The sequence below is a fragment of the Anabrus simplex genome, chromosome 7 (assembly GCF_040414725.1).
Source record: "Anabrus simplex isolate iqAnaSimp1 chromosome 7, ASM4041472v1, whole genome shotgun sequence".
Classification (NCBI taxonomy): domain Eukaryota; kingdom Metazoa; phylum Arthropoda; class Insecta; order Orthoptera; family Tettigoniidae; genus Anabrus; species Anabrus simplex.
Window position 1 is genome coordinate 84,763,401 of NC_090271.1, and position 15,641 is coordinate 84,779,041.

A 15,641-nucleotide genomic window follows, 5' to 3' on the forward strand; every position below is an offset into this window, starting at 1 on the left:
TAAAAGCAGGTGATTTCACAACCACTCAACGGAATGCAGATTAAAAGGAAGATAACATCAGCAACACTGGTGGAAAGAAATATCCAAACACCAAGAAGGGCTGCACTAAATTATCGAACGTTGATAGGCGTGTTTATACATCTGAAAGATGGCGTTGATTCAAATTTCCCGCTAATCGCATTAGCGTGCGCTGGTAGCCGCCCCATGACGTTGGACATAAGGTTTGTTTTAAATACTGGGTGTACTGTGCGAGGGTGTTAGCTACCGGTGAGATTCGACGGTGTGACTGTGAGTGGGTCAAGAATGCTTTTACGACGACGAAGACGCCATTATCAACAGCTCACTGTGGTTAAACGGGGCCGTATAATAGAACTACGTGAAGGTGGATTATCCTTCAGCGCTACTGCAGAAAGAATTGGCAGAAATGTCTCCACTGTGCATGCGTGCCTGCAGCAGTGGTCACGAAAAGGTACGCTCACAAGAAGACCGGGCTCCAGACGTCCCCGTGGCACCACCGAGATGGAGGACAGCCGTATTCCGCATATGGCTGTGGTGCAAAGGGCCGCGTCTGCAGCAGTAATTCGTACCGCAATTGGCACCACAGTGACGAAATGAACTCTTTGAAATTGGTTACTTGAAGGACAGCTCCGAGCCAGACGTCCTGCAGCACGCATTCCACTTACCCTAAACCACCGCCATCTGCGATTTCAGTGGTGTCAAGCGAGAGCTCAGTGGAGGATGGAGTGGAGGTCCGTTGTATTTTCCTGTGAAAGCCGGTTCTGCCTTGGTGCCAGTGATAGCCGTGTGTTGGCTAGAAGAAAGCCAGGTAAACGCCGGCATTCCACCCGTCTGTGGCGTCGACACACTAGATCCACACCGGGAGTTCTGGTCTGGGGAGCAATTTCCTCTGACAGCAGGAACACTATCGTCGTTATCCCACGCACCCTGACTGCAGATGTGTATGTCCACCTGGTGATTCGACCTGTTGTGATACCATTCATGAACAATATTCCCGGGGGTGTTTTCCAACAGCATAATGCACGCCCCCATGCTGCTGTTGAATCTAAAATGCTATAAAGTGTGTTAACACGTTGCCTTGGCCTACTCGATCCCCCGATCTGTATCCAGTCGAACACGTATGGGACATTATTGGACGATAACTCCAGCGTCATCCATAAACGGCATTAACCGTTCCTGTATTAACCGATCAAGTGAAACAGGCATGGAAATCCATCCCACAAACTGATATCCGGCACCTGTACGACAAAATGCATGCACGTTTGAATGCCTGATTTCAACAATCAGGCGATCACACCAGTTACTAATGGACCAGCATGACACATTTTCGATGGCTTTTCTCGTGCGGATTTTGTACCAAAAAAAAAATCAAACGATAAGGGCATGAGACTTAACTAAGGTGTGTTCAGTTCTTAGGAGCAGGTACAGAGAGTGGTATTCGCAGTGCGAAGTAATAGATGGTACTTTAAAATTTCAAGTAATTTCTTGTAAATAAAATGAATAATTCCTCTCTGATTTCAAATTTTATAATAGAAAATCCAATTTAAATATATTCTGTTGAATGGAATGTTGCCCGACTCCAGCAATATAATAAATTTTCAATGAATTTTTGTGATATATTAAACTCAAAACTAATAATTTCTTTAATCAAGTTCATTGAGTTCGTCTTGAGAAATAACGCAAAATATTTTGTGAAAATAAATATCACTTCACTTTGGGAATGAATAATCCTATGGTCTTCCTAACATTTTATCATTTCAAAATTCCTACAGTCTCTTTATAAAGTTAACAGTTGAGAATGGAAATGTAGGTAAAGTTAAACTTCTTGCAAAGTCTAGTGTTGTGATCTATTTTATAAGTACTGTCCAACACTTGGAAATATTGTATAAAATATGTGATTTCCAATCGCAATGATAGTTCATCGAAAATGAATAAATCACTGTCTTAAAATTCAATCTTTGAGAGATTTTTGGTAAAGGCACTCATATCACCTGATTAGTCTTGAAACTGGAACTGGAAAGAAACAGCATTTGGAACTCCTTTGCAACCGATGTCGTGATGTCCATCATAGTACCACGTACCATCTCCAGTGATGTACCACGTTAAATTCCACGTCGACTGGTAGTTTCTGATGTCACTAATGAATTTCGCGAACACGAGAAAGTTCAACTGACGGTGTGAGTTACGAGTGTCGAATTGGCTCGATTTTACTAAGTGCAATTTTAAAATGTTAAGTCACTAGCAGAAAGTAATTATTGCTTGACTAATTGGAAGCACAGTTCGAAACACAGTTTATCGTACACAGGTTTTACTATTTACACATTAATTCAAAGTTTGTTCAATGTACAACAAATGTTTGGTTTCCAATTGAATACGAGTTCAAATGACAATCATGCTATGAAGTGTAAAATGTAGTTCTCTCGCGACAAAAGTCTGGTTTACTTCAAAATTTCCTAAATATTCGTCGCACACGAATTAAAGAGATATTATGGATTATTTCCACTGAATAAAGTTAGTATTCAGCTAAATTGTCGTAAATAGCCTTAATCTTCAGTCAGTTATTCACTATAACATTTCAAAATAAATCACGTTTCAGTGTTATCACAAGACTAAGTTAAGTGAAGTCGTTCACCTCCTAGCACAAAAAATACTAAGTTTGTGAATCGCAGAAATATTATAAGTTCTGAAATAGCACCACAAAATGTTTAAGTTCATCTGGAATCACTGGAAAGTTTCGAAGTTCCAAATACTATACAATTTTTACAAGTACGACTAAGATTGTATCGAAGATATTATGCAACAAGGTTACCGGGTTCGACTCTTGCAGACCCGTACGCGGAGACCAGCATGACAGTCTGTCAGCTGTGAGTTGCAAGTTGTAACTGAATATGCATTGCGGACCCTGTCCTTTTATACGGGTTGTCGAGGTCAGCTGTTTCTTCTCGTGAGAAAAATGCAGTTTCTTTGTAGCTGAATAATTTGAAAATCCCTGGACCTATTTTCATGAAATTATGGCAGGTTAACAATCAGATAATGGGCTACACGATTATATATCGTCGCTGCCGGGACAAAACTTCCTGCGTGAAATATTTTAGCTTAGAACTTTGGTCGGTAAGGTGCAATATTGTGTGAATATTGACAAGGCATTCTCGCTCTTCATATGTATGTGCTGCGGGTCGACATATCTCCAAAAATATTATGACATAGGAGGTTTTTGTCCCTACAGCGACGATATGTCATTTTTTAATATCTCAAAGGGTTTAGAAGTTTAGAAGTAAAATCCTTCTGGTATATTCTAGAGGGTCAGGTGAAGTTCACGTGATAGTTGCGTCATCCGCATACTTGCAGCTGGTGACGTATCTCGCTCGTTGCTCGCAGCTCCGTGCCGTACCGTTACCTCGTGTACACTACACATACGTTCGAATCGTCCCGTTGCAAATATTCATGTAACTAAAACTATGTTCCAGGCAATAGGCATTTCCTGGTACAATATTGACCTGTAGTCTTGTACCTTGAACCAATTAAATATGTTACCTCGACAAATATGTTGCCAAAATTTCGGAATTATACATTCCTTATTTTACGGTGTTTGAATATTTTTGCCGCCAGTGTATATTGTGTTTTATCAATTGCTATTGATTTTCTGTGGAGTGTATGGACATTTGGTAAAATATCCATTTTTCCCACTAGACGTCCGTATTCCTGAAAAAAGTAGCAAAGTAATGCTTTCTATGGGCCTTGTGTGCTGCTGCGGTAGACTGGCTGCTTCACAGCTAGGCACTGTGTCTGCCGGTTGACATGCCAATGCTGCGGTCTTTCTCACATTACGCACATGCCGTACAGTAGTGAAGTGACACCATATTTTTCGTCATTATTGTAAAAACGTTGTTGTTCTCATCTGAACAGTGAGCAATTTGGACCATCTTATTGTACTTTTAGGGGATTTCTAGTTCATATCGTAACTGCTCAGCACGGAGTCTGAATTTTTTTCTATTTCGCATTCTGCTTTAGTTTCTTGGCTTTTTCATGCTCTCCTATATTTTATATATACCTCCTTGGGTATAAATTTGAATAACGTCAAACTGTATTTCTCTCAATATAATACTCCTAAAATTCTTTGTTTCTGTATGGACAATACTTACCGAATTAGTCTATTTTTCTGCCATATTAGGACTGCTTAAAACTAGAACTATTAATACGCCCTGTGATAAATTTCTCCTCCTTTACTTCAGAAAACAGGACATTAAATATTGTTTATTAGGGCTTCTCCAATAAGCCTGCTGTTTACCCCACTTGAAAACCTGAACGGGATTCTGTACATTTCTATCCATCTCCTCTGACTTGTACGTAGATCCATTCCTTCCCACCTGTTGGACAACAAAGTTAGTTTTATTTTAAAAATTTCCCTACTCATCTCCGCTTCGTCAATGCCTTGGGCTCAAGTGTACAAAGCGTTTCCATCCGGAATAACTTTTTAAGAGTTAAGCAAGTTCATTCGCTCTTTAACTGTTAAAAGTTTGGTCCACAGCCATTAAGGACAGTAATTCAATTTCCTTTACTAAGGAAGACGTTTACCTTGTTCCGTCAGAGTAGCACCAGCTTCCTTTCTGCCCAGTCTGTAGCTAATTGAATATCTGTAGGAGCCTGTCCTTTGAGGCAAATTCCCTGGGGGTAGAGTCTTGTCAATGGATTTACTCGCCTCGTGAATCTGAGGAAAAACTGTAATAAGAAAGAGTGTTAGGCTCTTTGCCGCTTGGATTCACAAAATAATTTACTGTATAACATTAGAAAAACTTATTAAACTTAATAGAAATTCTGAACACGCAAAATGATGGATGTTATTCGTTTTTAATTGCTTGATGAATAAAAATCGCGTTCCAGTACAAATACTCCTAACCATTCTACAATTTTTGGAATTATTTAAATTTTCCTCTGTGCTTTTTATGTACATCGGAACATTACACATTTAGTCCACTTACAAGGAACATTTCGCATATGCTACTATCTCTTATTAATTTGGCAAGAAATATACTCTTGAAAGTCTAGTGAACTGAGATTTCATGATGTACCACGATGTAAGTTCCAAGGTTTTATTCTTGTTGTAATTTTGCTCTCCTCTCTTACCCAAGATTTTTTTATAATTTGCTGTGAAATTTGAAACCTACTCCATCCCACAAAATCAAGGGATACCTATCTCTTAATCAATTTGTAATCGATGGACAGCTTGAAAGATTTGAAAAAACTGGGTTTGTCTAAATAACATATGTGTCTTTGATACACAATCATTAATTTATATATACTTATATTTCTTCGTACTTATTTATGTATTTCGTCCATGATTCGTTCTATTGACAATATTATCTCTTTCGGTCTCTATCTCCTTGCCTCTCTATACATATTGACTCTTAAATTGAGAATGTTTCTCTTTATATCGGACAGGGCAAGTAATGCAATGTTCAGCTTAATTCTAAACTACTTTCACTGATACTACACCTGTACGTATACATCAATAGTGAAGGGTGGAATGAGAAAATGAATTGACCAAAAAATAATTCAACATGCTCTGTACTGCACGTTTTAGAATATATTGTTTCTAGAAATACGTACTAAAATATGTATTCCCTTAATCTAAACTGATATAATGCAGAGGAATATTGTAATAAAGGGAAACCTAGTTTATTTCCAATATATCACATACTGAAATAACAACGTTCTTGCTGTCGCTCCAGTAGATCCAGCATGATACTTAAACAAACAAACAAACAAACAAACAAACAAACAAACAAACAAACAAACAAACAAACAAACAAACAAACAAAAACAAACAAACAAACAAACAAATTGCAAACAAAGGTGAAATCGACTACTACACCTCATTCAAGGTAACAATGAAGAATTAGGAGAAAATTATATGTACACAGACGAAAAGAAAACTTGAACCTCTAGACTTATGAAGAGAATAAACCTCAAAATATCGGAAACACAATTTGTACTTAGAAGGTTATACTCGTATTCAGAATTAACTCATCAATCAGTTTTGTGAAGGAAATTAAAGCCGAACTCTTTGCGAAGATCCAGGGTAGATAATTAACTTCTGTGATAGCCGAGGAGGGAAGTGGTTCCTGGATTTATTCCTTTCTGTAAAGTCTTGCAAGAATTTGTAGAGAAAACATCGACGTTCATGATTTCCAAGTTTAATCCTTCGAAATACAGATCAAAATCTCAGGGATACGTGACAGGGTCGGAGTATATCGATGTACCAGTCAAACATGATTTCTTGCTCCTGAAACTTCATTTGTTCCTTATTGGGCCTACAGACGACAGCATACAATGGCAGTCCACCAATGAGCTCTAATAAGATGTAGGGCATTGGAAAATTATTTCATTATTGCAGATGAGAATATAACGTTTTATGACAACACTTGCGGCTTTTGACGGAACATTTATTTAGCATGCGCATGATTACATTTCCGGAGTTTACTGAGCATCATACACAAAATTTTGACTTCGAAATATCTGGATATTGGCATCGTGTCTCCGTGTAACGAGTTGCTCTGCTGTTAATACGCTGCTTGAACTACTATACATAAATCTAAATATATCGTTATCTGAGAACAAGAGTGAAGTAACTCAAAATTAGCAGTTCTGAAAAAAAATTGCCTTCGAAGTTTTGGCGTAAATTCTGTATTTCGTTCCGCCGTCAATATTTTTCAGAATTTACTTTTTATTACAGACAATATTCTTCAAGTTAAGATAATATGAAGGTATTTTAGAGTTTTTTCTGACTTACGCCGCTAATCAGTGATGTAATTAATGTATGCTATGTATTCTTAAAGAACAGTTTACTTCCAAAAATAATCCCAAATACTGACAGGATTATACAACCAATGGGTGAGAAACAAAAACTGATATGTATTAAAGCAGGAAAATGCAATATTATCCTTTATATTACTTACGAAATAAAACCAGAAAGCTTATATCATACAGGAAGGAAACAATACAGGCAAACACATTAAACCAACTGAATAAACTAAATTAAATTAATCATTTAATGAAAGTTTTTCTGTCAGTTCACATTGATGAATCGGATTTTTTATCTGTCTCGCATTCTAAGCTTGCAAAAAAGAAGCATGCAAAGACCGCATGTATCTGTTGTGAATGAAGCTCTGTACGTCGTCGAATTCCTTCTTCGCGATTGGCAAAATTCCCAGATAAGCTGGGGTTAATCAATAACTCTCAATATGATTTGCATCTTTCCTTTTATTTCGGCGGATTTATACCGACTTAAATTCATCTTCAATGCAAGAGCCTTTCTAGATATAGTGGTCCAGATAGTCCTTGCTAACTTTCAGTATTACGATGCTACTGAACTGAAATTTCTTTCCAGCAGTGTATTCATTGAAGTGAGAGTTGGCCAAATCAGACGTAATCAACAAAATCGGTGGGGGCCATTTCGTTTACTCTAAACACACTTCTCTCTCTCTCTCTCTCTCTCTCTCTCTCTCTCTCTCTCTCTTTGCTCTAATGATTATAGTTTAATAGTGGTCTGGTTCGTAGATGGCCCCACAATTCAAGGATCTTTTAAAACGCATTTATAAAACAGAATAGCAGGAGTCACCTTCATTTTGACTGTGTCCTGATTCAAAGCACTTCAGAGTAATGCTTTTGATTTGTAATAGGCTACCGCGTACAATAATGCAGACTATAAAATTATTCTCCCGTCTCCCATAATTGTCTGAATAGAGAACTATTTATAAATTCAGAGTGTTAACTCGACTGGTGTGTTACAGCTTTATGTGCACACTCGTCACTGATGAAGCGTACTCGCATCTCTTCTCACGGAAACAGATTGCCACACGGTGACAAGCGTCTCTCATGCGCGAAGAGGGGTATGAATGCCCTCGCTGCAATAACGACGTTGAACGCTCCGTAGCGGCGCAAGACCACGTGAGATTTCCCCTGCTTATGCATCATAGACATGACTATGTTGTGAGGATATTTTTCGACTTAACTCAAAATCGGCAACTTTTTAGTTTCGTCACTCTTGACCTCAGTCAGTGGCATGGACAATATTCGCAGCTCTTAAAATCCTCATACAGAAAGAATTATCTACGCAATATTTTTATTGTCGTTATTTTCCTTGTGAAATGGTATCTGCGACGTTCTACAGTGAAAATCAGGCCTTTCCGTTTCATTGACTATCAATAACACGAAGTAAGGAAATGAAAGACATTTTACACATCGGTCGTCACTTAAAGAAATCGTCATGCCTATTCTCAAAGCAGTCTCAGAAGTATTATTTACGATGATTAAAATCACATTGCAAACAAAGAATTCGTATGATAGGTCTACGTATTTTATGGTACTTATCTAGTAATTTGGCATCAATGAAAAGAAATGGCGTATGGCTTTTAGTGCCGGGAGTGTCTGAAGACAATTTCGGCTGGCCAGATGCAGGTCTTTTGATTTGACGCCCGTACGCAACCTGCGCGTCGTGATGAGGATGAAATGATGATGATGAAGACGGCACATATACCCAGTCCCCGTGCCAGCGAAATTAACCAATTAAGGTTAAAATTCTCGACCCTGCCGGGAATCGAACCCGGGACCCCTGTGACCAAAGGCCAGCAAGCTAACCATTTAGCCATGGAGCCGAACGAATTCGTGTCCTCATCCCGAGGTGGTGCAGCTCTTTTCAGGCACACCTCCATTGGAGGTGAGCTGCATGTACCATTTGAACCACATACCAGCCCTCCTGCCATTCTTAAATTTCTGGCAGTACCGGGAATCGAACACGAGCCCCCGATGACGGCAGCTAATAACACTAACCGTTACTCTACGGAGGCTGACTTTGGCATCAATCTGGTGGTGTTATAAAGCCTCCGTGGCTCAGACGGCAGCTTGTCGGCCTCTTTTCATTGGGTTCTGTGGTTCAAATCCCGGTCACTCAATGTGAGATTTATGATGGTCAAAGCGGAAGCGGAGCAAGTTTTTCTCCGAGTCCTCCTGATTTTCCTGTCTTCTTTCATTCCAGAAACACTTTATAGTATCATTTGATTCCATCTGTTAGTCACTAATCATTTCCCCAGAGGAGTGAAGCAGCCTTCGGCATCCGGCACAATTCCTATCATCGTCGCAGTATGGAGGCTTCATTCATCCCAATTCCTGACCCTGTCATATGACTGGAAACAGGCTGTGGATATTTTTTATGTTAGTGTATTAGTTTTTTTAGCGTATTAGTTTTTGTGTACAGACCGTTTTCCTCTCTCTCTTCTACACACATCGCAAAATTCCAGTATAAAAACCTAGTGTCACGTTAATATTTAAAAAAGACTGATGGACGCAAATAGCGTTTAAATTGTGGCTCGTATGATCTCCGCTAGTTGCCAGCTCTTGGTTTAAAATCTTAACACGACTGACAATAATATTTCATTCATTTTTCACTGTACCGATATAATTAATACGACAAAATATTTCATAAGTAGTCTTCTAAATATATTTTGTCATCAGTAATTTTCTTGTAAAACCAACTTTAAAAGAGGCACATCGAGTTTTATTTTTCAGGTTAAGACTGAAGCCCCTCTTCATGTGATTTTCTTGAACAGCATGTAAAACTAAGATGCCGCTCGCCCTTATCCTGAATTTAAACGCCAAGTTTAATGAAATTTCATCTGTCCGTTTTCCCCACTGCCATAAAAAGTACAGACAAAAATGAAACTGAACCTCCTAACGTAGTCCATTATTTGTCCTTTCTAGTATAAAAACCAAATGGCAGGTTGATATTAAAAGACGCACAGCCAGAATTAGAATTTGCATAGATACTGAGTTACCCAAGGACACTAGAAGACGTAGTCTAAGTGATGATGATTTGGACTGAGAAATGTAGCCCTTTCATATTTTCTCTAGATTCATTTCACACCTCCTTTTCCGATTAGTATGCGAATTCAATCACGTTATTTCTATTTCACGTATATTTGATAGCATTTCATTATTGTGAATAACTTAAGAATCTAAAGGTGAAGATAATACAACGATTATTATCACAATGGATGTAATGCCATTTTTTTGTTTCTTTCGCTTTACACTTTTCTTCATTGGTAAGAGCATTACATCAGTTTTTTATATCTTATTCGGTATTTAAATCCAATTATTACATTCCTGCATGTAAGTAGTTCGAAGATGATACTTGACTTGTAATGACAATACCTGATGTCAGGCAATCTCCTACACCTGAATGGTTCTCCTAATACATTTTCTGTGCGTCTAAAATCACAAACACGTATAAAATTAAAGTTACAATCTTCCGCTCGGTTTATCCAAAACCATAAATTTCGATTCATTTTTCTCTTCAAACTGCTGGTTCATTTGTCACGTCTTCGACAACCAAAGTTACTATCCAAAATGTAATTAGAAAAATGAACACGTTGATATAATGAGTAGGATTTATACTTCACATACATAATTAATATACTAGATGATGATAATTTGCTTCTTGCAACTAAATTAGAACCTCATCTCGTGTAATTTAGAGTTCTCTTATTGAGTTCAGAGAGCAGACCTTCAAATTCTTCGAAATAAAGCACTCAGAGACACGTATACTTTTCAGGTTATCTATTGCATACTTTTTGTTATACTTGCCTTCAGAATTAAACATAGATTAGCTCGGGATAATTTAAATTCAAATTCATCAGTAATTCATCAATTCATGATCACGCCACAAAAAATCTGGAAACTTACATTGCTCAAGAATGAACACGGCGAAGTATGAAATTAATGGTGTGTTATATATAACAACATTTTTCTCACTCCTCAGTTGCTGAAATGTTGCCAGAATTTCATAAAATCTGCAAGAAATATTAAAAAGAATTTATGGAGAAAATTTAATGTTTATCAATTGTTACTTCTATTTTCTCTGTGTACAGATTTCTTTAGCATTTAACTTAATACTAGAAAAAAAATGTGTTTTAGAATAATATTCTTTTTATAGCAATATATAACCTGTATGAACAGAATATAAGCATATCAATATTATAACTGTGCCAAGTGTCCCTAATACTAAAAATAGATCATGGGATATTCTAAATAATATAATAACTAACTAATTAACTTTTTATCAACTAACTAAATAAGCATGATAAATTCCATCCTGCCAAAATCGTATCTCTATCTTGGAAATACAGTAGAACCCCGTTTATCGGAAATAAATGGAACGGAGCCAGTTCGGTTAACGCGTTTTTTCGGATGACACATTATAAATATTTTCGGATTTAAATGTCAAAATAAAAACGCATAAACTCTGTTAAGGAAAGGTGCATACTGTATATTAACATTAAAATGTTTACATAATGCCACTCATTGTATAAAATAAGTGATTTTCTTCTGAATTTTCTTGGTGCAGCGCTGTCGTGCAGCTACATCGCGTCATCGTTTAATCAACAATACATCATCTGGTGTAGATTAATTGCTTTTTTTTAAAAAAGCGCAAAGCAGTCTGAAATAATCATTTTTTGTTACTACTGAAGTGAAAACTGTATACAGCAATGTTATTACAGTACTGTAATTTAAGCGTGTGGTACTGTATTTTTATAAAAATTCGAAATCAATTTTACCTTCAATGCATTACATCCATCATCTGCTGTAACTCGATTCTCAGAACTGCCATCGTCCAGGTCGGAGTCGTTTGCATAATCTTCATGACGAATAATACAGTAATAATAATAATAATAATAATAATAATCATAATAATAATAATAATAATAATAATAATAATAATAATAATAATAATAATAATAATAATAATAATAATAATAATAATAATAATAATAATAATAATTCCTGGTTGTTCAAGAAAAATGTATCATGGATCGAACTAGAGGGTAAGAAACTGTTTTGTTTTATGCTACACGTGCATTCTGGCATAACTTATAATATAAAAATAGGGTTTGCCTAGTAGCTCTCAGCACATATAGCAAGAGAATCACTAATATCGACGGCTAAGAACAAGAGGGTAAAAACAAAATATTAAAATTTAATTTTGCCAGAGCATTTCGGTTAAGCCGGGTTTCGGTTAAGGGAAGTTTGGTTAAGCGGGGTTCTACTGTACCTGCAAGGCAGTATCACGGATACACGCTTTTTTAGATATTGCTCCTCCTCAGAATTGGAAATTTGAGGGAAATATTCCATACCAACACCAGACGAAACGTTTAAATGATGATTATTGGCTAATGAAAGCGAAAAGAATGCTTGACAAATAGGAATGGGAGATACAGAACTAAAACAAGAAATTCAGAGACAAAGTAAGGATTAGAGTGGAGCACATTGAGAATCAGATGATTATGGCAGAATGTAAGACTGAAAGCACATTATAAAAGTTCTGTGAATTCATCCAAAATATTTTAAAAAGGAAGGAAAGATTTTGAAATAGAAAACTAAGAGGTATGATGTGGTGGCTAATGGAGATATTAAAAAATAGGCTAAGGGTCAGAGAGAGAAACGTAACGAACATCATTGCTTATTTTGTGGAGAAATAATGGAAGAGGCGCATCTTTAGAGAGTATGTAGGGGAACTGACGCACTTACGGTTAAATATTTGGGTGGTGAATATAAATCAAAAATAGAAAGAAAGAAAGAAAGAATTCTATAGAATTTTTAAATTATTAAGCAAAGAATGTATTAAACAGGGAAGTATTTAAATTTTGTTTGTATTACAAAATACAGGTGGCAAAAGGAAACGAAAAGAAACGCATTAAGTAAAAGAATGAAGGATAGGATACATTTTTCTTGTAGAATATGTAGCATTTTACTACATATAGGGCCAAAAAAGGCTAAAAGGAAAGAAAGGGGATGATATTTTGTGGAATGAATATAGACATTTTTGGCTTTAAGCACGACATTTCATGCACTAACAATCAAAATAACTGTAAGAAGGTAATTTAATGCATGTATCAAATAAATGCATTGCAATAAACGAATGCCCTCTCCCCAGTTTCAGGAGATCTGTTCTCTTCTATTCTATTCGATTCCCCAGACTCGTGGTTATAGATTGTTGTATACGCAATAGATACATTTACTTAATTGTAAGAATGTATTTTACAACAAATAGTTCAAATATGATGCCATCATTGTATTGTTCTTCTATCCTACATCTGGTGTCAATTACAACCTTCTAAACGTTCTCGGTTTTCTCAGTATTGCTGTGGAAGACGACAGAACTCAGAGATGGAAGTAGAGTGAACTCACGACGGTAAATGGAGCTGTGCCCGTCAACATGGCCAAGACAATATAATCAGACAATATAATTAGAAATGTATTTTTCTTTAAAAAGTACAAATATCTTGGTCGTGAGAGGTTCATTGTATTTTTTTTTTTTTTTTTTTTTTTTTTTTTTTTTTTTTTTTTTGTAAAGGGCAGATAGCAATTCATTACCTATTGCAAATTTCAGGTGTTGAAATTATCGTTTTATCTCCACCGCTGTGTAATTCACATGGATATAACGATTATAAATATACGGAAATAAGATGGGATATAATAACCTAGAGATATGTTTATCTGATGGAAATTTTTAATGCTATTTGTTCGGGGCGTCGACCCATGTGGATCTTTTGCCTCTACTGGCACCATATTGTATGAACCTGCGAGTAATTGGAATGGCGGTAGTGTGGAATGTTGTGTGTGATGGAAATAAGATTAAGTACGTCACAAACATCCAGTCCCCAGGCCAGGGATATTAATCATTACAATTAAAACCCCTGACCCGGCCGGAGATCGAACCCGGGGCCGCCGGGTGACAGGCGGACGCGTTGCCCCCTATACCGCGGGGACGGACTATCTTCTGGAATTCATATGATTTAAAAATAATGTCCTATTTGAAAATAAACAAATAAAGTTGAAAATTAAATGTTTGTAGCTCAGGCAGTACGCAATGATGAACGATAACAATTTGTTTCAGATCGCATCGACACAGATAGGTATTATGGCGACGATGGGATAGGAATGGGCTGGGAGTGGGAAGTAATTCATCATGGCCTTAACTGAGCAACAGCCCCTGCATTTGCCTGGAGTGAAGGTGGGAAACCACGAAAAACCATCTTCAGAACTGCCGACAGTGGGGTTCAAACCCACTATCTCTCGAATGCAAACAAACAGCTGCGTGACGCTAACCGCGCTTTAAACTTGCTCGGTAATGATGAGTGACTTAGGGCTTTGTTGACATACATTACAATATTTTTCAGTACGAAAACGTTCCCTTCTTGTATTTATTACGTTTTCATATAGATACCTTACACATGAATACTACCTGATGCTCCAGCGCAGTGACGTAGTTAGTATTGTATCTTGCACTTTACGCATACTTACAGACTGAAACGTGGTACGGCGGATGGTATAAGCCGTGGGGCAAACGACGCTGCTACCTACATCACAAACATCGCACTTTCCTTGAAACTCCTACCTCAGACATTCCATTCGCTAAATTTGAATTTCTATCGACCTCTCATATTTTTTCTCAGTGATTGAAATGCTCGCTTTCCACACGGAAAGCTCAGGTTCGAATCCTGGACGATCTTGGGTTGAGATTTTCATCTCAAAAATCACATGGTGTCGGGAAGAGCATTAAGCATTAAACCCCAAGCCAAAATCAAATTGGGGGCCGATAACCTTCGATGTTAGGCCCCTTAAAACAACAAGCATCATCATCATCATCAAAATCAAATTGAACCTGGAGCCACCAGTGACCCTAGTATTACCTGAGACAGGCTAAAGAAAATTTCATAGCTCGCCTGGTGGCCATGATCGGTGAGGCGTATACGGTCTGACATCGTGGTTAGTTGGTTCGAATCCGGTTGGTCGATAAAATGTTTACCATCAGAATGTTGACCGGCCAGGTAGAAGAGGTCGTGGTATACAATTATTTCTAATCACTACATTGCCGGCCAAAAGCATAGATTCAATTCAAACCTCTCCGCAGTGTTCACATAGAGTGAGGGCATATGACGCTATTGATGGTGATTCGTCCATTGGACGGGAACGTTAAGCCTTGTGTAGGCCCGTTGGTGTTATTCGACAGTAGTCTAGGTGCCGGCACCGGGTTCCACCCTTCCCCTTCCTATTATCAGATATCACGTCATTCATTTCATCCTACTAAATTCTTTGATGAGGCTGCCTTCAGGAAGGGCATCCGGTCGTGAAAACTCGCTACGAAGATTCATCACTTCATATCCGACACCGTAGGGAAATGGGAGAAGTGTTGGACACATAGAGGAGAATCGTATAATATAGAATACCATTTACTTTTGGTAGTATAACTTCTTACTGAAATCAGTTATGAAATATAAATAAATATGGTTTGAAAATTCAAATAATTAGCCAAGATTCTCTATATTTTTAAATTGTAAATTGTTAATGTCTTCACGTCAAAATTATTTCTTTCAAAAAGTTGCACTTGGTGGGTAATACGGAATAGTCGGCTAATATGGAATAGTAGGGTAAATAATATGTAAGTTAAAATACAGCTTCAATAAATTCTTTCAGTTATATTTAAGGAACGTTCTTACAGGTGGACATACAGAAATTTTTAAAAATCGAAAGAATAAAATTGGTAATTAACTTAAATGATAATCTGTATA

General features: G+C 37.2%; 1 protein-coding gene across 1 annotated transcript in view; it reads right to left on the reverse strand.

Annotated features, from left to right (window-relative positions):
* Positions 1-15,641, reverse strand: part of LOC136877707 (neuropeptide Y receptor type 2) — a 981,897-nt gene that overhangs the window by 21,702 nt on the left and 944,554 nt on the right. Inside the window, exon 8 of the mRNA XM_068228711.1 lies at positions 4,594-4,737. Coding sequence (XP_068084812.1) covers positions 4,594-4,737 — 144 coding nt within the window. The remainder of the gene's footprint in view (positions 1-4,593; positions 4,738-15,641) is intronic.